General features: G+C 52.3%; 7 protein-coding genes across 7 annotated transcripts; 3 read left to right on the top strand and 4 right to left on the bottom strand.

Moving 5' to 3' along the window:
- Positions 1 to 1,192: 1,192 nt before the first annotated feature.
- On the bottom strand, positions 1,193 to 3,483 carry STEHIDRAFT_163512 (uncharacterized protein; the record flags this gene model as incomplete). The annotated part of the gene is made up of 4 exons (XM_007311200.1): positions 1,193 to 1,832; positions 1,907 to 1,956; positions 2,024 to 2,100; positions 2,154 to 3,483. The coding sequence occupies 4 exons, from the start codon at positions 3,481 to 3,483 to the stop codon at positions 1,193 to 1,195; spliced, it is 2,097 nt and encodes a 698-aa protein (XP_007311262.1).
- A 959-nt stretch (positions 3,484 to 4,442) lies between these two features.
- Positions 4,443 to 7,585, top strand: STEHIDRAFT_163511 (uncharacterized protein; the record flags this gene model as incomplete). The annotated part of the gene is made up of 7 exons (XM_007311199.1): positions 4,443 to 4,542; positions 4,597 to 4,635; positions 4,694 to 4,900; positions 4,972 to 5,851; positions 5,919 to 6,139; positions 6,197 to 7,125; positions 7,211 to 7,585. The coding sequence occupies 7 exons, from the start codon at positions 4,443 to 4,445 to the stop codon at positions 7,583 to 7,585; spliced, it is 2,751 nt and encodes a 916-aa protein (XP_007311261.1).
- Positions 7,586 to 8,091: 506 nt separating this feature from the next.
- STEHIDRAFT_150898 (uncharacterized protein) lies at positions 8,092 to 9,487 on the bottom strand. Its single transcript, XM_007311198.1, has 2 exons — positions 8,601 to 9,487; positions 8,092 to 8,444 (listed from the first exon to the last, which is right to left on the bottom strand). The coding sequence occupies exons 1-2, from the start codon at positions 9,408 to 9,410 to the stop codon at positions 8,370 to 8,372; spliced, it is 885 nt and encodes a 294-aa protein (XP_007311260.1). The 5' UTR covers positions 9,411 to 9,487; the 3' UTR covers positions 8,092 to 8,369.
- A 1,006-nt stretch (positions 9,488 to 10,493) lies between these two features.
- STEHIDRAFT_126375 (uncharacterized protein) lies at positions 10,494 to 11,251 on the bottom strand. Its single transcript, XM_007311197.1, has 2 exons — positions 11,023 to 11,251; positions 10,494 to 10,950 (listed from the first exon to the last, which is right to left on the bottom strand). The coding sequence occupies exons 1-2, from the start codon at positions 11,189 to 11,191 to the stop codon at positions 10,721 to 10,723; spliced, it is 399 nt and encodes a 132-aa protein (XP_007311259.1). The 5' UTR covers positions 11,192 to 11,251; the 3' UTR covers positions 10,494 to 10,720.
- A 5,383-nt stretch (positions 11,252 to 16,634) lies between these two features.
- On the bottom strand, positions 16,635 to 16,853 carry STEHIDRAFT_126374 (uncharacterized protein; the record flags this gene model as incomplete). The annotated part of the gene is made up of 1 exon (XM_007311196.1): positions 16,635 to 16,853. A coding segment is annotated over one exon (219 nt), but the record flags the coding sequence as incomplete, so codon positions are not given.
- A 605-nt stretch (positions 16,854 to 17,458) lies between these two features.
- On the top strand, positions 17,459 to 18,440 carry STEHIDRAFT_116388 (uncharacterized protein; the record flags this gene model as incomplete). Its single annotated transcript, XM_007311195.1, has 5 exons — positions 17,459 to 17,580; positions 17,619 to 17,665; positions 17,706 to 17,802; positions 18,123 to 18,205; positions 18,325 to 18,440. The coding sequence occupies 5 exons, from the start codon at positions 17,459 to 17,461 to the stop codon at positions 18,438 to 18,440; spliced, it is 465 nt and encodes a 154-aa protein (XP_007311257.1).
- A 345-nt stretch (positions 18,441 to 18,785) lies between these two features.
- Positions 18,786 to 19,356, top strand: STEHIDRAFT_163509 (uncharacterized protein; the record flags this gene model as incomplete). Its single annotated transcript, XM_007311194.1, has 3 exons — positions 18,786 to 18,919; positions 19,054 to 19,295; positions 19,331 to 19,356. The coding sequence occupies 3 exons, from the start codon at positions 18,786 to 18,788 to the stop codon at positions 19,354 to 19,356; spliced, it is 402 nt and encodes a 133-aa protein (XP_007311256.1).
- Between the last annotated feature and the right edge of the window lie 462 nt (positions 19,357 to 19,818).

Here is a 19,818-nt window from a genome sequence, read left to right as displayed (position 1 = left end):
AGTAAGGTGCACCAAAGTACTCCGAAAAGAAGGCGAATGCAAATAATTATAAAAAAGGACGAGAAGAAACAGACCGCGAAGATGAAACAAAGATATGAGAAGGCGGTGAGGCGAGTAATACATGTACATTGACCACAGGTGCTGAAAATACAACACACTGGACACCAGCCGATCGCTGTAGATGGACTGTGCCAGGGCATGGCCGTGTGTATGGGATCACTACCGAGAGAGAGATAAAAAGAGCCGCAAAACGAGGGAAAGAGCAAATCACGAGAAAAAAGGTGGGTGAAAGAGGAAACAATAGGGACACGTAGACCACAGGCGTGGATGGGTAACGCGCTGGACACAGCCGATCGTTGTAGATGGACTGCGCCAGGACATGGTCGTGTGATCGCTACCGAAAGAATAAAAAAAAGAGCAGCCGAACGAGAACAAAAGAGCAAAGCACGAGAAAAAAAGTGGGTGAAAGAGGAACTAGTACGGCTACGTAGACCACAGGCGTGAATAGGTCACGCGCTGGACACAGCCGATCGCTATAGATGGACTGCGCCAGGACATGGTCTTGTAACCGATACGAGGAGAAGAGGGATAAATGAGGGATAGCGAGCGTCGGTCACGCTGCGAAAGCAAAAAGAGAAGTGTGATCGAGCTGATAGGACGTGGTCGCAGTACGCGAGAGGTGGACCGACATTGCGACGTCGTAGGAGCAGAGAACACGTCTACGACTGTCAGATCCACGAAGACGGTCGAGTATGTAGAAACGCCACACGAGAATCGACTCGGAAGAGCTAGCTTCCGAAGCCAGCTGATTGCTGGCAATGGACTGGATCGGGGCATAGACCTCGACATGCGTATTGGTAAGCCAGGCAGGCCTGACACGCTCGGGGCCATTAGCTTGAAGTGGCGTGAACGGGCTATGATACGGTATCGTGGCCCAGGACGTTGCAGGGAACAAGACCGGCCGCAAAGAAACCGCTGAGCACTGACGAAGACTGTCCTGGCTGCGGCGGTATCCTCCTACCGCGACAGCAAATGCGAGATGCAGGGGCCTGGCAATGTGATCGACGAGGTCGAACTCAAGTCAGTGAATGGTGGCAACTAAGGATGAGGAAGCAACGGCGGTCAGAATAGGTGAGACGGGAGACGAAGGGGTAAGGGTCAAAGCAGATACGCACATGGTATGCTAAGCGTCTCACGGGGTATCGAATCCGAAGAAGAGGGCATTGACACTGGAGCGTGAGCAAGCGGGACGGCGACCGCTCAGCGGAGTTTGGCCAACGGGAGTGTCGACTTCGTCAACTGCGAGGTAGAATGGAATTATCGAGGCGGGGTCACTTTGGTCGTTGAATAGATGTTTGTTTTTGTAAACTAAAGTTTCGAAACGAGTTTCTACCGTCCGCTTGAGACCCGCAATGGAGCGTCGAGCCTTCGCGACATGTCGATAGACTACGGAGAAAACATCATCGCCCTCCGATGTACGAGGTGGGTCACGTTGAAAAACGGCCCATTCTGAGCGTGCAAATCGCACAAATATGTCTTGAGGAAGACATTCCAAGAATCGGGAGAGCACGATAATTCGGGTGAGGTAAAGGGTGTAGAAACAGAGCTCGGCTATGGCGGCGCGGCGTGATATAGCTTCAGGGCTGAGAGTCGCAGTGTCGATGGTGGCACCGAGCTCCTGGATGGCGAGGATGAGGTCCTGTGACATATTACTCTTGCGAGCTTCTTCTACTGTTTTGTTTGGCGAATATGCAAAATAGAGACCCCAACATGCGCTTACGCCGTACACGAGCTCCAGAGTCTGCGGTTCGGGCTTCGGGGTCTGATGTGGTCTACAGAAGAGTAGGTTCGACTGAATGAAAGAAATGAGAATAAGAGGGGAATTCTCAACGCACTTTCGCCGTACAAATATATCCCATACGTGCTCCAGTATGGAGAAGCGGGGAAATGCAAGCTCTTCAAATGCGAAAGGATTGTAATGAGTATTGTGTCTTGGTGTCCGGTACGAGGAGCGATGAAGTACTGCCGAGGGGATAAACAAGGGCTCTAATCTTGATAATGCCGCGTCAATAGAGGCGTCGAGGTCGTCATGGAAGGCACCTGAGATTCCTCAGTGAGTGAAGGGATAAGTAAAATTGAGTAGCTGCACTCACGATGGTTACAAAACTCATGAAGTTGGTGAAAATCCTTGCGAAAAGCAATGACAATATCATCGAGGTCTGGGTATTTATCGAGCGCGGCCAGCGTCATGAGATCATCAGGCTCGTCGCAGGACGATAGACCCAGCGCTCGGCCATAGGTATCAAGGCCCCCAAAACTAAACAGGGAATGTCTCCTCCATAGCCGAATGATCATAGCATCCCATACTGTGGACAGACGAGTTTGCTGGCGTTCGGGAAGTTGACCCCAAGGCACATGCGTGCGTTTAAACGTCATGCTGGTAACCGAGACATCAACGGGAGGACGAGTGGGGATTCCTGCCAAAGGATGAAGGGGAAGGGGAGTTGCGGCGGTATTGGAGCTTTGGATGGGGATACGGCGAGTTTCGATACGACCAGAGGTGCGAGCTGAAGGAGGAGCAGGAGCAGGAGCGTCAGGGGAAGTTGGGGCAGGGGCCGTGAAGATCGGAGAGGCAGGCATTGATCCACGAGCAGTGGGTCGTACGGGGATACAAGGGGGAGTAGCGGCTGGATTGCGAGGAGGAGTCGCTGCAATGTTTCTTCGCATACGATCTGCAGTCATCCTAAGAGAATAACGGCTCTGAATGATGATGTCTGGCCTGGTCGACGAATGGCTCGCGTGTTTCGAAGGTGACGGTGCCAGACGATAACGCTTTGCATGGGGTTCTTCGGAGACATCAACGTCGAAATCGTTGTCGACAGTGAGGTGTCGACGCTTCGTGAGGACGGGAGGCGGAGAGACGATTAGGGCGTGAGCCGGGGCTGGAGCGGGAATGGGAGCTAGGATAGTCGGATTGTGTGTTGCAGCGGTATTCCTTCTAACGCGATCTGCAGTGTTCCTGAGCGAATAACGGCTCTGGGTAGGGGCGGTCGCCCTTGTCGATGAACGGGTCTTACGTTTCGGTGGTGGGGATGTCAGATGTCGCTGGTGGTGACGCTTTGCCGGTGGCTCTTCACAAATATCGGCTTCCAGAGCGTTGCGTAGACGTTTGGTGGGGATGCGGGTTGTCGGAAGGATTGGGGCGGGAACTGGGGTTGGAATGGGAAGAGGAGCGGGAGCAACTGGGATATGAGCTAGATTTTTTGCGATATTGCTTCGTGTTCGTTCTGCGGTTGCCCTCAGAGAATAGCGTCTCTGAGTCGAGAGGGCTGGCTTCGTCGAGAGACGCGCCTTACGCTTCGATGGTGTGGATGTCAGATGTCGCTGGTGATGCCGCTTTGCTGGCGGTACATCTGGGCTATCGACATCTTCGCGTCGACGTTTCCTTTCTGTGCAATTCTGTATGGCTTGAAGTGGGTACATCGTACATAGACTGGATTGTCCAAGCGTGAAAGGACGTATGCGGTAGTCGAGGTGAAAGGAACCGGGCACGTGGCATGACGCGAGCGCGTCGGCCGCTGCGGTCCGCTTTTCCACGGTGCCACGGTGTCCAAACGAGTCACGCCATGCGTCGGGCCCGACCGTTATCTTCCTCGCTTGCACGACACAGACGCGGAACGATCCGCAAACCCAACGTCGGCCGTTCAAAGCTCTCGTGTCGCCTGCTCTTTCTTCTCCGCGTCTCTCCTCTCTTCCACCATCACCCCCGGCCTCCCTCCTCATAAGGACTCGGTAACTTTCTTGACTCTCTAGCCCCGACCCTGCTCGCTCTGTTCTTCGATTCTTGGAAAGTGCTATGGCTAAAGGAAGGCGGAAAATCCGGGACTTTTTCGCCTCTTCCTCACGGGCATCAAAGCGACGTCGCCGTGGTTCTTCAGAAGAACTCGAGTTTTTCGCCCCGACTGGGGATCTCAATCAACAGCTTCTTGACAGTCGACGATCCCCTTCATCTGAACCCGACCCTCTTGCCCAAGTTCAATGCCTGTGGTCACCTGTAGCAGTGTTCGACGCTCCGCATCCACTCACTCTAGCTACTACGTCATTCCCACAGGCTGTGGCAAGGACACCATTTGCTCGTTTCTTCATCCCCCAATGGGAGAGCCTGTCGGACAATGACAAGGCAGTGTACGAAGGAAGGTGTCAACAACTGGTGACGGCCGCAGAGAAGAGTATGAAGAAACCATCCCGAGAGTGGGGGTATATGAGCCCACACTGTGTCCTCAGATGTTTTGCAATACATCGTACGGCGAACGAACAGGATGCCTCTTCACTTCTTGATGTGCATGAAAGTCTTGAAACATTGATAAGGCTCTTTCAAGACCTGCTAAGGGCCGGGAAGGACTTATCTGTCTTATTACCATACTATTATAAACTCGTCCACCATGGCAAGTCTTTCCTTAGCTCCTATAAAACCGTTAATATTGACTCGAACCATAGAAGCGTGGTCAGATCGACCTTACATACCAGAGGCCGTTCCCATCCGTACGTCCACTCTTTCATCATCAATGTATAATGATCTGATATGTTTCACACCAGCCGCTACAGTTGTACGTGAGCCAGCTATGGTAGCACCTTGTGAGCTACACAATTTACTCTTTCCCGTTTTTGCCCCTGTTCTGACCAAACGTGGTAGACACACCCAAGAAAGATGGTCCTAAAATTATCCAACAAAAATTCGACAATGTTTTTGTGGAATACAAGCCCGTCTTCGATAACCTGAAGTCCCATCGACTATCTGATCGCTACCATGTTGGCAAAGGATCAAGGCTCTTCATGCAGGATGCGTTAGATTCGGATTCTCCTGCGCTTGATCGTCAGGTCGCTGGTATCTGCGTCCGAGGTCAGATCACATAAGTTCAGCCTTTTCCTTGCGTCATGGACCACACTGATATTTTTGAAGGCTTCTCAAAGGCAGTTCCGGAAGCGGAAAGAGTCTTACATGCGCACGAGACCTTTTGGAACATTTCGGCGTCCTTTTCACCTGTCCAACTGGGGCACACGGGGGGGTGTTCGCTGACGACGCCGTGGGCCGCGGCTCTCACGACATGCAGACCGCGCTCGAGCACCTGGAACAGAGGAGCGAATTCAAGGAGATCACCACCAACCCAGGACAGGCAGATACTAATATCTCTCTTGTCAAGGATTTCTGCATGAGCCTGCTTGTGAGTCGCCTCGCAGTCATACGGAAAGTTCTCGACAGCCAACCGGCCGACTTGTCTTCTAAGGAGCGGAAGCGGGACTGTGGTATTGTTCAGCTGGATCCAACGTTATTTTGCTCGACTCCCGGGCACCCGGATATTTATGAGCGTCTCCTCAGAGTGCTTCGATTCGCCTCACCCTACGCATGCGAGTGGCTCCTGAATCACTACTGGGAGGGTCTCTGCTCTGACTACCCGGATCTCGTTGAGGACTGTCCTTTATTCATTGACGAAGCACAGGCCCTCGCATCTAAATTCGGCTCCGTGCACTTTCTCTCCGCCTCCAACCGCAATAAGTCTCGACCGCTTCTGACCCCGGTGGTAGAAAACCTCATGAAGCCCAAGATATTCACAAGATGTGTGATCTCTGGGATCAGTCTGTCACCGAAAATCTTCGATGTTGCCCTGCAGTCTACGACGGCTCGTTTGAACGCGCGTATCGTGGAACTCACTATGGCAGACGGATTCTTCGACAAGGCGGAGCAACGGCGCTATATAGTACACAAACTCCGGCCCTGGGCCGACGAGATTGGTATCTCCGAGGAATCCTTTGACTATCTCGTCGTTCGCATGACCCTCATACTTCGTGGTCGGTGAGTGCCATTGCATCACTCTTCGCTCGTATGAGACTTTACTCAAGAATGTATCTTCATTTTGTAGATATCGGGTCACGACGTGTTGCTGTGAACTGATTTTGCGCACAGGAACAAAATCTCCTCACCGATTTCTCACCGCGTTTGTTCTGAGACTGGGAGGCTTCTTTCTTACGGATGGTGGAAAGTTTGAGTCTGCTGAGTCTGCCCTATCAAAGAGAGAGGAAGACGCGATAAACGCTACCGGCCAAATAATCGACTGGGACATGTTCGAGGAGTTCGATCAGGGTACGTCGTCGATTGAAATCCTGCATCTTCACGAACTTATCGCTGTGTGCGGCCTAGACACCAAACGCTGTATTTTCGAGATGGTGACGCGTCTTGCTATTCAAGGACTGTATACCGCACTGGACGGCGATCAGAAGAGGTTAATCGAGGTCGGCATTGGCCATCTCACCGTCTCCAAGATCGTCACCCCCCGCGTTGTCCCCGAAGGGCCAGTGATCGCCACCAACAATGCTGCCCCCGATGACGGTGCCGACGAGGCCAACGACATCGACGACGACATCGACGACGACATCGACGACATTGACAATGACGACGACAGTGACGATGACGACGACAACGGTGATACCACCAGTGAACCCTCCGTGACCGTCAACGCCGCCACCGACGCCAATGATCCCTCTGGTGCAGGCGCTGTGTATCTTACCGAACTCTTGACCGTTAGCGCGGTAATGGCCAGGTACCCGGAGAAGGTGGCTGACACCCTGTTGCAAGGCATGCGTCTTGGACTCAACAACAGCATGAACGGCTTCGCCTACGAACCCCAGATCTCATACGTGGCAGCTAAAGTTCACGGCCACCGGGATAAGTTCACGAGCTTGGGAAACCTCTATCAATTTCACAAGGAAGTTGCGTTCCTGGCGAAGCTTCAAGTCCAGCTCGTTGCCATGTTTAGAGGACCAGATAGCAAGTGGCGCGCCACCCAAGCTGGTCCCGGTTTCGGACCTTCTCCCCAGATGGGCTTCAAGGCCAACTCTCCCAAGGAATTACTCGAGCATTTGAAAGATGGTGGGGCAACATGCATCATCAATCCCGACATTTTTCATGGCGGAGATCACATCAAGTTCTACAAGGTCAAAGGGAGCAAGCACTATATCATGGTCGTGGACCAAGCCAAGCTCTCCGCCGGGAAGGATGGCAAACTGCGGCCGGAAATGTTGGAGAAGGCCCTGCAAGCTAACGACCCGAGAAGATACTACAAACCCAAGGTGCGCATTCCTTTCGTCTTCATTTTCGCCCTTGTTCTCGTTCCCGCTCGTCAAAATTTTTCTTACCTTCGTTCAAAATATTCAGGGTTCATCAAAGAAGAGGAAGTGGCTCGTCAAGGAGGGCAAGGAGATCCTCGAATGTCTTAAGGAGATGCGGAACGCAGAAGACATCGATTCGAACAACACCTATGACCCGGCCCTTCTGCCACCAGAGCTCACAGAGGAGAATTTTCCCCATACCGTCTGTGGTTTTGCGCTCGCAGGAACGGCCCACTGGCAGGCTCCCGCCTGGTTCGTATCTGAGATGCACAGACGCTTGAACCGTCCGGGCCAGGTTCCAGCTTTGATGTTGAGTGAGCCGTTCGAAAAGCACCTTGGCCCGTCTTGGCGGTTTGCGACCACCGCCCAGAACGAGCCCGTCCGTCCGTTGGGGAGAATGGAGGGGAGCGCTACTGCCTAGAGTCGGATCTATCTTCTTTCTACTGCTCGTCGTCGTGGTTGGCTGGTCTTATCGCGGATGGTTGAGCCCTTCTCTGTTTCTTCTTCTCGTCATTCCTTCTCCTACGCTATGAGTACCAGTCGCACTTCGTATGCTTCTTCATTTTCCACAACATGGATATGCCTTTGTATGCCGCTACATCCTTTTATTTTTTGAATATACATATATGCCCTTACATGATCTCCGAGCCCCGAGTGATCGTTGGTTCCGTTGCACTCAAGGCGCAACAAGGGCAGGTACGGGCGGCCTTAGACTCGAGCGAAAGGATCATAACATGAGATATAACTCGGGTGCATGCCGCTGGGTGAATAGCGACATGTAACTCGACTTCCCAGTGTATGGCTTGCTGACGATTTTTCTGTGAGCCTTTGCTGTAGGCGATTCGAAGCTAGCGCGTGGCAATTTGGGGGGCCTGCGACAGTTCGCAGTCGGGTTGAGATTCAGATTGTTTTCGTACAACGTTAAGGGAAAGCCAGAAATGATATAGGCGCGGTATATTGTACAGTAATACAAACAACTCGTATACTTCGTTCGGAGTCCGCGGGTCCGGAGCCCTCGACCGTTGATACTGTCTCCGCTGCACGAACCTCCTCATCCATCCGTTCGTTCATCCGTCCATCCTTTCATTCGTTCATCCATCCATCCGACCCCCCTCCTTCCATCAATCGAAGCTCCTTAAACACGGCAGCCAAACTGCCACCAGTCCGCGCGTCCACGACGAGATCAGAATCCGTCCGTGATAGAATCAGAAACTGCCGCCCCCGAACTTCTTCAACCCCGCCTCGAGCTGGTCGCCGACCTTGTCGGCTGTGCTTTCGTCCTAGAGAATAAGAATAAATGTCAGTAGTTGTAGTATATCGCGAAGAGCCGAGGCGAAAGAAGAAGAAGAAATACATGAGCCAGCGACGAGTGTCAAGCTACGCCACACACTCATAACACCCGTACCAACGAAAAGAAAAACAGAAAGCCTACGCACAATGTTGTATCCCACCTTCTTCGCGGCGTACGCAACACCTTTATCCGCCCAGTCTCCGCTCTTGCCGCTCGATTGGTGCGTGCCAGCGGTACCCGAGTTGTTGTTGGAAGAACCGTAGGTGTCGCTGGTAGAGGAGCCGTGGGAGGTCTTGTTGGAAGACCCGTACGAGTCGCTGTCGTTGGATCCGTACGAGTTGGAGTTGTTGGTGGAAGAGCCGTAGGAGTCGGTGTTGGAGGAACCGTGGGCAGTCTTATTAGAGGAGCCATACGAGTCTTTATCGTTGCTGCTGTTGTTGTTGTTGTTGTTGTTGTTGTTGGAAGACCCGTACGAGTCTTTATCGTTGGAACCGTACGAGCTGTTGTTGTCGTTCCGGTCGCGGTTGCCGGTAGACGAACCGTACGAGTCGTTGTTCGAGGAGCCGTAGGTATTGGTATTATCGTCACGATCGCGGTTGGTGGAAGAGCCGTAGGTATTGTCGTTGCCGCCCGACGAGCCGTACGAGTTGGAGCTATCGTTGTTGTTCCCACCCCTTCCGCCTCCACCAGACCCGTACGAGTCGGACTCGTTCCTCGACGAACCATAACCTTCACCGTCCCCACCTCTCCCTCCACCAGACCCATAGGTGTTGTTGTTTCCCGCGCCGCCAGAGCCATACGAGTCAGACTCGTCACGTCCGCCGCTGCCTATTCCTCCGGAGCTGCCGTACGAATCGGAGTTGGAGTTGGAGTTGGAGTTGGAGTTGGAGTTGTTTCCGCCGTACGAGTCGTTTCCTCCACCGTACGAGTTGTCGTTGTCGCGACCGTATGACATGATACGTAGATATGAGGAAGGGGAAGGGGCTATGAGAGTTGGGCGTTGAGCGTTGGGAGGAGGTGGGCTGTTCGTGGGTGAACGGGGTGGAGAGACTATGAAGGTACCCTCGCGGGGGTCTTTATACCAGTTCAGGAGGGCGTCGCACGAATGTTCCTGTCAACGCATGAATGGAGGTAATTACCGGATTGCGCGTGGATGAGGACAGCAGGATACTAGATAGCGTGTGTCCAGGTCCTGGCTCGAACGTTCAGGTAGGTAGGCGTTGCTTTTTGTTTTATTTCACCATCTGTTTCGTCTGTCCGCTCTGTATTTCTCGCGCCTCGTAGAGCTTGCTCCGTTTGGAGCGACCCACCCCATGAACCTGTGGCGCGTTAACATGCTTGTTGAAGTTAGTCTCTTTTACTTTGCTCAGGCTTTTTCTCGACCATGTCACCCTGAAGGCTGCAAAAGCGGTTCGGTCATGCTCGGGCTCGAAACGGCTTATATTCGGTCTTGAAAGGGCAAACTGAGGCTCGAGCGAGCTTATGCGTCATGGTTCGCTGGTAGAAGACGTGATAATATGCCATAGCGATCGAAAGGGATGGCCGACCAAGCAGGTTTTCTTTCTGCGAGAGCTTGCCAGCCGGTCATCTTTGGAATACCCGCTGGCCAGGTGAGCATTGCGCTTGACCACCCGAGTAAGAGCTAAATAGAGCGGAAAATATGGTACTGAGGATGGCAAGCGGCGGAGTGTCGGGCCACAATTGCAAATATCGACATTTGTGAGCGTTGTGGCGTGCGAGCCTGGGGCCAAGCCGGGGAAAGGTGAGCCCCTATCCGAGTCCCGGTTCCTGCGAGTGACGTCGCCATCGTCGTTCCTTGTTCTCCTCCTTTTCACAGCCTTTTCTGGTTTTCGTTCCTCTTTCAATCTAAACATAACTCACAAATGACATCGTTTATTTGCACCCTAACAGCTCTGTCCTGTTCCTTGACCAAACTCTCAGATGGTGACGCATCGTCGCATCACCTTGCCCTCCTCTCGCGTTCCGTTCCGTTCCCGTTAATCCTTTCGTCTTCTAGGCCGCGCTAGTCCATGACAGGAACCACAGCGTAAAACGCCAGAATTCGCCGAGGGCATATTCTGGTCAAATTACACAATACAACGGGAATCTCCCTGAACCCGCCGTGCCGCGTTTGCCGAGAATGCAAGAAAACACGACGGGATGACATTCTCGTCCAGTTCTTGTCTGTCCTCGTGGAATTCTGTCGACTGCCAAGATATACGAGAATCCGCCTGGCATCCGAGAAAACAAGGTTTTCGAACCCGCTTATGCAGGCCCGGAGCTCAAGCGCTCACTCGGGCTCGACTTAGACTTTTTTTTGTGCGGACTTGCTCCCTTAGTGAGCTCCTCCATGTTCCTCACTCTGGACTGTTTTCTTGTTCCCTCCTTTGAGCACGCTGACACACTGACATACTGATACACTTTTGGTTCTATAGCTTCATATAGCACCTGGATGCCGTCAGGACAAGGGGTGCAGGTATTATAAAGAGTCGAAGGTGCGTCCCAGCAGTACCCAGTGACCCCTTGCTTCCGTGACCGCACATCTGACCTTGTCCTTTCCTCGCTAGCATTCTCAGAGGTCAAGTCTTTCGTAGTCCATACTATCTGTCTATATCGAACTATCCAGGGCGATGTTGTGCGAGTCCAAGGGCTCTGAGGCAGAGCGGCAAGCGATGAAGTCGGCGGCTTTGGATAACCATGTTCAGCGACAGAGCGGGTTCGTTCGCTTCCATTCATCGTGACCCATAGTACATATGTAGTTTTGTCCGTAGTGTATGCTTCATGGTAGCTGTTTCCTAGTATTATTTTCCTAATTTCCTGGCTGGCCATATGTGAACATTTCAAAATGCTCGAAAATGGAGCGATAAATGGAACCAGAGGGTCTACAAAAGGAAATTCCTGGCGTGCAAGCAATGCCGTCTATTTACAGCAGACCCGGGCTTGTTCGCAAAGATCCTGGTCGCATCTTGCGACATTCTGAGCGGATTCAGTCCGTATCTTGCAAAACTTACAAGAACATGCCAACTCAGACATTCTCGTCGCATTCCCGGCGTGTTCTCCTAAATTCAGAGAATACGCCGAAGATATACGGCCGGCGGATTCTGAGGCTTTACGCTGTGGTTAACCCCAGGTACTGTCCTGGTCTAAGTCTGGTCCACAGCCTCCTTCTCTCAACCGACGTCAACGCACACACGCATGCTCCACGATCTTTGCGCCAAGACCAACCGCGATAAAAACGCGCATATTTCAGGAAAACACGACATGAAAAACAAAAACCAAAACAATCAGCATAGAGATACTAAGAAGGACTCGAGCGCGCCCCGAATGTACAAGGACTAGTACTGTCGGTGAGCTGCTTGCTTCGCCGCCGCGTCGGAGCCTAGGCAGTCTCATTCACATTGGTTGACCAGGCAGCTCACCGACCGATCTGTTGTGGATACAAAGACGCGCCAAATGTAAGGACGTACCTGATCCTTGCATAAAAAAGAACGAAAGGGAGGATAGCTCGAGATCACCGTCTCTGACAGGCAACGACGGACGGCGCCCATAACGCCATCACGTGGACAGTTTTTCAACTGCCGAAACAAAGTCCGACAAATGGAAGTGTGTCAGGACTCAGTCTGAGCCTGTGACACACCTGCACTTTTACCTGCTCATACTTACATGATACAACTCACTCACGCGGCGTTGGTGGAACCTAGAAAAACGAATCTAAGAGCGCCGACGAGACTGTGCAGTGAACTTGGGCGCCACACGAACTCTATCCTTGCGTACTGACCAACGCGGAAAAAGCGTCGAGTTCCGAGCTTGTTCCCCTTCTCTCACCTATTCGTCTAACTTTTTGTCTCTATGCCCGAAAGAATATCATCATTACTCTAGGAAAATAATTACTAGAAGGTCCGACTGTTTCCCGAGAAACGACCCGGGCGGAGTCCCATGCTGGCATGCGGTCTTATGGTGCGTGGATCGATGATTCGAGGGCACGTCCGTTGCCCGTTCACGCACGTCTCATGCATGACACAGGTACAGACACAGTTAACGGGAGGGCCGTTTTTTGTCCCGTTTCGCTGAAGACATGGATGTATAAGAAGACAAGAGTCTGAGGTGTCAGTGGCTACGGTAGAAACGATGAAGAAATGATATTGGTGCGTTTTATTTACTGTCCTTGACGCCGTTGCACCTAGCAGGGAGTATAAATTGTGTACCTATGGACTCACAACAATTATAGGAGAGCGCGAAAACGGATGACATGGACCGAGAGGGCAGGTGCGTGTGTTCAACCCCCCGCCTGAGACACTCGTTGCTAACCATCGGAACGTTAGACTATTACCGGAGGAGAGAATCAAGTTACAACGTGATGTTCTCAAATACGCAGTGAAAACAACAGAGCAGCGCCTAACGGGTACGTGTTCCTTAAGTTGGCCGAAACACATATTGACGTTCAACCTAGGCAGGAGCTCGTCTCCCCATGCCCCGGCGGACGAAGGAGGAACCAGAATAAAACGAGGCCAGGAAAAGGAAAAGGTGAGTGCAACCCGGAAACAATAAACAGCTCAGAATCCTCTAACGCGAAGTACACCCCCAAACCTATCCACCTATTCGCAACCATCCCCCAACCCCTACATTCCGAACTCTTCCTCTTATCGACCCTCGCTCCCCATTCGATCTCTCTCCTGCGTCCTCTACATCTACCCACCCACCCTCAGAATTTTCACCCGGCCATCCCCTTCTCGGAGCACGTCACCCCTCACGGTGGACTGGTGATGAAACTGGTTAGCTCTCTCAAGCTGACGGCCCATCGCCGTCACTCTGAGCTGCTATACCTCTCATCTTTTTCCATTGCTGAGGGGTTCAGGCTCTAGTCGGTGTTCCGCCTCAGCGGCCACATCCCCTTGAGGCTTCGCCCCTCGTGGTGTGTCAGACCTCATCTTCTTCGTCTTCCCTCGTCGCCCCTCTCTTCCGTCTCGCTGTGCACCCTCTTCCCTCTTCGAAGCCTTCTTGCCCCTTGGCGATGTAAGTAGTCGAAGACAGCGCCCCGTGTTTAACGCCGATCTCCCGTTGAGGTTGCGTATCGACATCAGTAGTCGGCTGGTTGAGACGACCCGTCATCAAGTGCCTGTCCAGGCTAACGGCCTCTCGATCTCGGGCGTAACGATGAAGCTTGCCTTCTCAATGAAGGCGGATATCTCGAGGATATCAGTCGATTCAGGAATGAAATGTACCCCTGTGCATGTTTGTATTGCCAGCGGGTAGGGGTAGCTCGGCGTGGGGGCGCTTCCATGCCTGCGAGGCTCGCAGGGGACAGCACGGCACGGCATACGGAGGGTGGCTGGTTCGGTCAATGGAGGAGCCGCTCGTGCGCTGCCTCCCGGACTGAGATACCTGTATGGTAAAATACTACATCGTCAGTTACCTATGGCAGAGGTAAGATTGAAGGTGGAAAAGAGAGAGCGAGTCGTACCCCGATTTGGGTCGCAGAGATTTCCGGCGTCGTATTGGCAGTCGTATCTGCGCAAGGGAACGGATGACGATGATGGGGTGTTCCATTATGTGACGAGTTTGACGAGCTTGACGACGTGTTGTCCTGTGTGATCTGCTAATCAGTTTCTCTGACACGTATCTTATTGTAGGACGGACGGACCTGTTTCAAAACCACCGGCGACGACAAACCCTATGTATCATGACTCTCCCAGGATTTTACTATCTCGTCGGGGTCCGCTTTGGACTGAGAGGGTTGAACGTCATGGTCGATGGACATAACAAAGATGGGTTATACTCACCCGCTGAGGTAGACGCCGCGAACATTTCGTTTCAGACTGCTGAGCTGAAGATTGATTATTTCAGACAGTCAATCAACACCATCTCGACGCTGAAGAGGACAAACCTTGGGCTAGTGTAGGCGGATGGCCCGTATGGATCCCCCTGTCAGTCCTCGCCCTTTGTGTCCTCAGGGCTCCTTTTCCGTTTGCGCTCTGATCCTGGGCGCCGATGGTCACGGTCATGGGGCTATGATAGATTTGCAGGTTCATGTCAATGTTGTCGATTGTCTGATTTGCTTGTTCTTTCTTTGCAAAGCGATTGGCGGTGGAGGGTCGCAGGAGGATGCTCTTGAGGGAGAAGGAGAGTGTCCGCGACATGATATAGATATGCAGCCAACATGGACTAATTTGACGTCCGCCGGCTTGTCTCCCATTTTGCCCAGCCTTGCGGTGCCGGACCTTTTGCTCTCCTTTTATGGCCTCCGGTTTTTTCATCGTACTCGTAAGTCTCGGGCATCTCTTGAACAAAACAAAATATATAGTACTGCTAGCCTTCTATTGGGAAACGAAAAATCGTGATGGTTTTGTGTTTTGTGACAACTGCGTTGTGCCTTCTGGACTAGACCTGGTGCAAGGAAACATGTGGCCTTGTGGACTGTGGACTGAGGACTCGACTCACAATAAGTAGTGGCGTCTCGGAGTTTTCTCTTCTCCCTCAGGCCGCCCTCTATTCATATCACTCGATACAGGTCTTTTTATCGAGCTCCGCCTCCAAATTAAAAATTGCGTGTCAGAGTTCGAAGTAGTACTGCGAACCTGCAGAGTATGAATAAATTACGGTGAGCCATCGTGTCGTCTTTCCCGCTGCTCTACTCCAGGCTGTGCTTTTATGTTGGTTAGTGCGACTGTTTGGCGGTGTAATCGGGCACTCCAGGAGAAGACGGGGAATACTTATCTAGGTAGAGTGGGACGCTCAATACTCAATATATCTTGGTCGGGCTCGAAGAATACACGGCTTTAAATTTGATTATACCTAGCCTGATGTGTGTTGAGAGATGGTCTTGTCGGAGCACCGCTCACGGTTCGTCTGGGTCTGGATCCCTTACTAGGTTCGGCTCTGCGTTCGATATAATCACATATACTGCTGTGGATGAGTCGCTTTAATTCTGGAAAAAGTCCCTGACCACCAACCATTGGCATTCTTACTGATCGATATCCTTCACACCCCTGCACTTGGGCCAGTATCTCGCACCACGCGTACGGTCAACCACTTTTGATGCTCGCTGCTTTGACGCGTTCAGTTACAGTGACGTTACGGATTCGGGCTCTGAGTCGTTGTCTCGTGTCAGTGGGTAGGAGCTCGAACTGATTCAGACCCTGGTCGTTTCGACTGGTACTGTCTCAAATCCCCGCATGTGAAGCGCATCGTGTTTCTGCTCAGTGCTAGCTGCGTTATAATTATTTCCTGCGCTTTTTTCATGTTTTCATGCTCAACATCTCCATCTTCCATCTTCCATCGCGTCTTCTAATTCGGGCCCCCGTTCGTGACTAGCTATAGCACCGCCCCGACGTATCAAGACTGAATGTATAGGCTCTATCATTATCTCTATCTCTATCTCTATCTCTATCTCTACGTTCTATCGCCGCCCCGACCGGCGACGTCTGGCAGCTTTATCCATATCCCTATCCATATCCCTATCCGTATCATAGGAGGACCAAGACAGGACCCAAACGACGTCACCCATCTAGTACTCCGGATCCTTGGTCGTTGGTCGTGATTCGTACACAGTCAGAGTCCAAGTCCAAGTCCAAGTCGAAATAAAAATAAAATAAAATAAAATAAAAATGAAAAATCGAAGGCACGCGCGTCCGACGTCTCGGAAGCGTTCTCGTTTTGTTTGTGGATGTCTTGAGCGAATCTTCCAGGGAGTTGGGGATTTGGGGATTTGGTGAGTGTGAGTATGAGTGTCAGTGTCAGTGTGAATATGACTGTGATTGTGGCGCGGTGAAGATTCAAGATTCAAGAGTCGTACATTGTCGAATTTGATGGTGAGAACTGAATGCTAACTCCCGAACTCGAGACGAGGGTAGCCTGGATTGCATGGGATGGAGAGTTATTATGTTTGATCAGCGAGTGTTAGCCGGTGGAGAACGTAGGTATAAAAAGAAAACGAAAAAGAAAGGGGATGGATCGGATGGATGGATGGAGATGGATGGATGGATCGGATGGAGATGGTATGTATATGAGATGTGATAAACGGGGGAACGGGAGGTGGAGGTGGCGACCAACGTTGTAGGCATGTAAGAATGTAAGGAACGTACAGGAACGAGACTGCAGCCCCGCGACAGATACTTAGTGTAGCGTAGCTATCCAGGAAACCGAGTCAGATTCAGAGTCGAGCCCGTAGTCGTCGTGTATGTCAGCTCCTACACAATGACATACAGTATATGTGGTCGATTAAGTGTCCTTGTCTACGGCGTAGTGGGTTACGTATACGTATGAGCATAAACGTGAACGTGAGGATAGGCAGTTCTAGGATGATAGAGACGGGGATGGGGATGGGGATGGTGGTCAGTCCAGGATGCGTGTGGCGTGTGGCGTTTTCGGGTCGTGTTCGAGGAGAAGGGGACTGGTGTGTTCTGTGGCGTTCAAGTAGTGACGCAAGTCGGACGAAGGTAAGTCGGACGAAGGAAAGGACGACGGACCCCGTTCATGAACATACTATACCGCACACTATCCCAAACCGCTCAACTTCAGGTCCTCCAGACGGCCACCGTGATATAAAGACCCGAGCTGAGATCCTCCTGAGCTGTTAAAGCCTGCAGGGTCTAGGGTCTCAAAGCCTCTAGGGTCTAGGGTCTCCAGCTAAGGAATCGAAAGAGGAGAATCAAAGCAGTCGAAAGGATCAAACCATTGACAATCGAAGAATCAAAGCAGCCAAAGCGGACGAAGGAGGCAAGGTCCGAGTCCGCTTAGCGTCCTCGTTCTCTGAATCGGTCGTATGTAAGAACAAACGAGGAAGAGAGCGGAGCGTAGAGAGTTTAGGTGTGGTTCATGGAAGGAGTTGAAGGACTGTCAATGGGACGGATATAGACATACTGTAGTTGGGGACTGCCACTGGAAGAGCGAGAGCGAGTGTTGGGGACTGGGACGGCCATAGCCATAGACTCATAGTTGGGGACTGCCAGTGGAAGAGCGAGAGTTAGAGATGGGGAGTGGAAGAGCGAGAGATAAGAGTTAGAGATGAGATGCAATGGGATGGCATGGGAGAAGGAAAAGACAGGGGTCGTCGCGATTCAGACTTGGAATGCGAGCTTGATTTGGAACTTGGAACTTGGAACTTGGGATGATGCACGGCGGTGGATGTGAGTTGGCTTTGGCTTTGGCTTTGGCTTTGTCGGAGGTGGTGTGTGAGTCAGGTTGAGGTCGAGGTCGAGGTCGAGGTCGACGGTTGGTGAGGTTTGAGGTTACAATGACGTCGAAATCGAAGCCGTTGCGAATGAAGGGGGTCACGGTGGAGGAATAGAGGAGAGGGAAAGGAGGAACTTGAATGCGGGGCTTGAAGAGCAAAGCATAGGGATGGTACGGTGAGCCTGAAGTCTGTGCAAGAGGAGATCTGGAGGTTTGACGTACATCCCCATCCCCATCCATCTTCGTCACGGTCCTCACGCCCAGAGTTATTATAAAACCGCCTCGGACTCGGAGCCGATCTACACTCCGATCGCGACTGTCCCTCGGACCTCCTCTTCTCGTGCTCGCCTGTCTGTGTCTGGAAGAAAAATCATATAGAATGAGTTGAAGCAGGTTCAAGACAAGAACGTCTCATGGATCCTTCCAACTTTTCATCGTCCAGTCATCGACCGCCAAGTAGCCTGAGACGTAGCCAAAAGTAAAACGCCCAGACCAGAGTCGCACAAAACATCAACATCAATAAGATCACCACCACCCTGACAGCCACTGCGCTCCCTTATCACCGACTCGGACACCCGAGTAAGCCAGTCATATGCATGAATGGATCGCTGTCGATGTCATAGCTTAGAAACCTCCCGCCCTTGTTTATGCATGAAATTTTGTTGTGTACGGTTGTGTTTGTTTATGTACGCGCGCAGGTCCACGGGACGGGAATGGGAAGAGGGAGGAGGTGTTCGCACGGATGTGTGGCGGGATGGATGGATGGAAGGATGCAAGCGTGAAGTTGGGCGGTGACGTAGTCGACTTTGAATGAGGTTTATGGAAAGATGGACTGGAGAGAGAGGTATGTTTTCCAGACGAAAGAGTACAGGCCGTTTGGAGCTAAGGGAGTGAGACAGGAGTGCGTTGACAGCAGAGTGCAGGGTCGTCAGGATCGACGCCGCTAGCCCAAAAATGCAAGAAAATCACCAACAGGCGCTCCTCTGTCTGTCTCTCTCCCCAGGAACTGACCATCCATCCAACGACAGTCGTCCGTCCAACGTCCGTAGACCCTGACCATCCCGTAATTCGCGTACATAATGAGACGAAGCGGGCCACACGCGTCTCTGAATCGACGCGTCTGCCCACGTGACCCCAATATCGGGCCAACTCTCCCACCATGCTCAATCTCGCCTCGCCCTTTTCCTCTCGACGCGATCGTCGCTCGCTGCCGCCCCACATCCGCCGCAACGCGTCCTCCCTCAGCTCGCTCGAACACACCTCAATCGCGCGCACGCACGACAAACGACAAACGTACGACGAAGCGGCTTATTCAGCGCTGCGTTATTGAAGTCCTAATCAGTCAAAGCGAAACGAAACGAAACGAGGTGCGTAGCGTATCCCCATCCAGTCCTCTCGCAATCTCTCCGCTCACCCTTTCTCTACAGTCTCACTTCCACCAACCACCGCCCACCGCCCACCACCCATCACCGCAAACAACAAACAACAAACATCAAACCGCAACCGTCATATGCCCCCCGCACGATGGAGGTCGACTACTACTACCACCCCGACACCTTCCCTTCCTCCTCCCAGCTCACCGGCTCGCAGTTCGTCCAGCGCGAGCGCGAACGACAGACGGCGCCGCTGCAGCAGGATTATATACAGTGGGAGAACTCGCAGCCGGATAGTGGGCCGCTTAGGGGTCTTATTTATGAGGCGAAGAATTCGCCGAGGATTGTGATACGTGAGTCGTTTTCCCCTTTTTCTGGGCATGCTTTTCTTTTTGTGGTCATACTTTGGTGTGGGTGTCGCTGTTCGTGCGTTGGATCTGGGGAGAACTGTTCGTCGCTCGGCCCCGTCACGTCGATCGCGTTCTTCTGCGTTATGTGCGGCTGCGTTCTTCCCGCGCTTAACACCGTCCGTCCGTCCATTGTTAGCCGCCTACGTCAGTTTCCCTTTTGATCACATCGCGAACACGACGATGGTCCTGATGTCTCTTTGCCGCACGCACGGGGATGGTGACAATGATGCACGGGGATAGTGATGCACGCACGCACGCTTCATGGCCCGTGCGCAAGTGAAATCGTGAGGATCGGGCTGGGGCGTGGTGCGTGGTGCGTGTTAGGTGCATCGTGTTCTCAGGGATCGTGGATAGATTCTCCCGATTTGATGTGGCGATGTATCGGGGGTGCTTCATTGCTTTGGCGTTT

Source organism: Stereum hirsutum (genome assembly GCF_000264905.1).
Source record: "Stereum hirsutum FP-91666 SS1 unplaced genomic scaffold STEHIscaffold_24, whole genome shotgun sequence".
NCBI lineage: Eukaryota > Fungi > Basidiomycota > Agaricomycetes > Russulales > Stereaceae > Stereum > Stereum hirsutum.
The sequence above is the reverse complement of the archived record's forward strand: the minus strand, read 5'-3'. Positions and strand labels throughout refer to the sequence as shown.

What these genes read in the sequence shown, in the direction of transcription:
- STEHIDRAFT_150898 (XM_007311198.1), bottom strand. Translation starts at nt 9,410, where the DNA reads ATGTCATACGGTCGCGACAACGACAACTCGTACGGTGGAGGAAACGAC. An exon ending in AGAAGGTGGGATACAACATT is followed by an intron (nt 8,445 to 8,600) that starts GTGCGTAGGCTT and finishes CTTATTCTCTAG; the next exon opens with GACGAAAGCACAGCCGACAA.
- STEHIDRAFT_126375 (XM_007311197.1), bottom strand. Translation starts at nt 11,191, where the DNA reads ATGAATGGAAGCGAACGAACCCGCTCTGTCGCTGAACATGGTTATCCA. An exon ending in AGACTTGACCTCTGAGAATG is followed by an intron (nt 10,951 to 11,022) that starts CTAGCGAGGAAA and finishes GCTGGGACGCAC; the next exon opens with CTTCGACTCTTTATAATACC.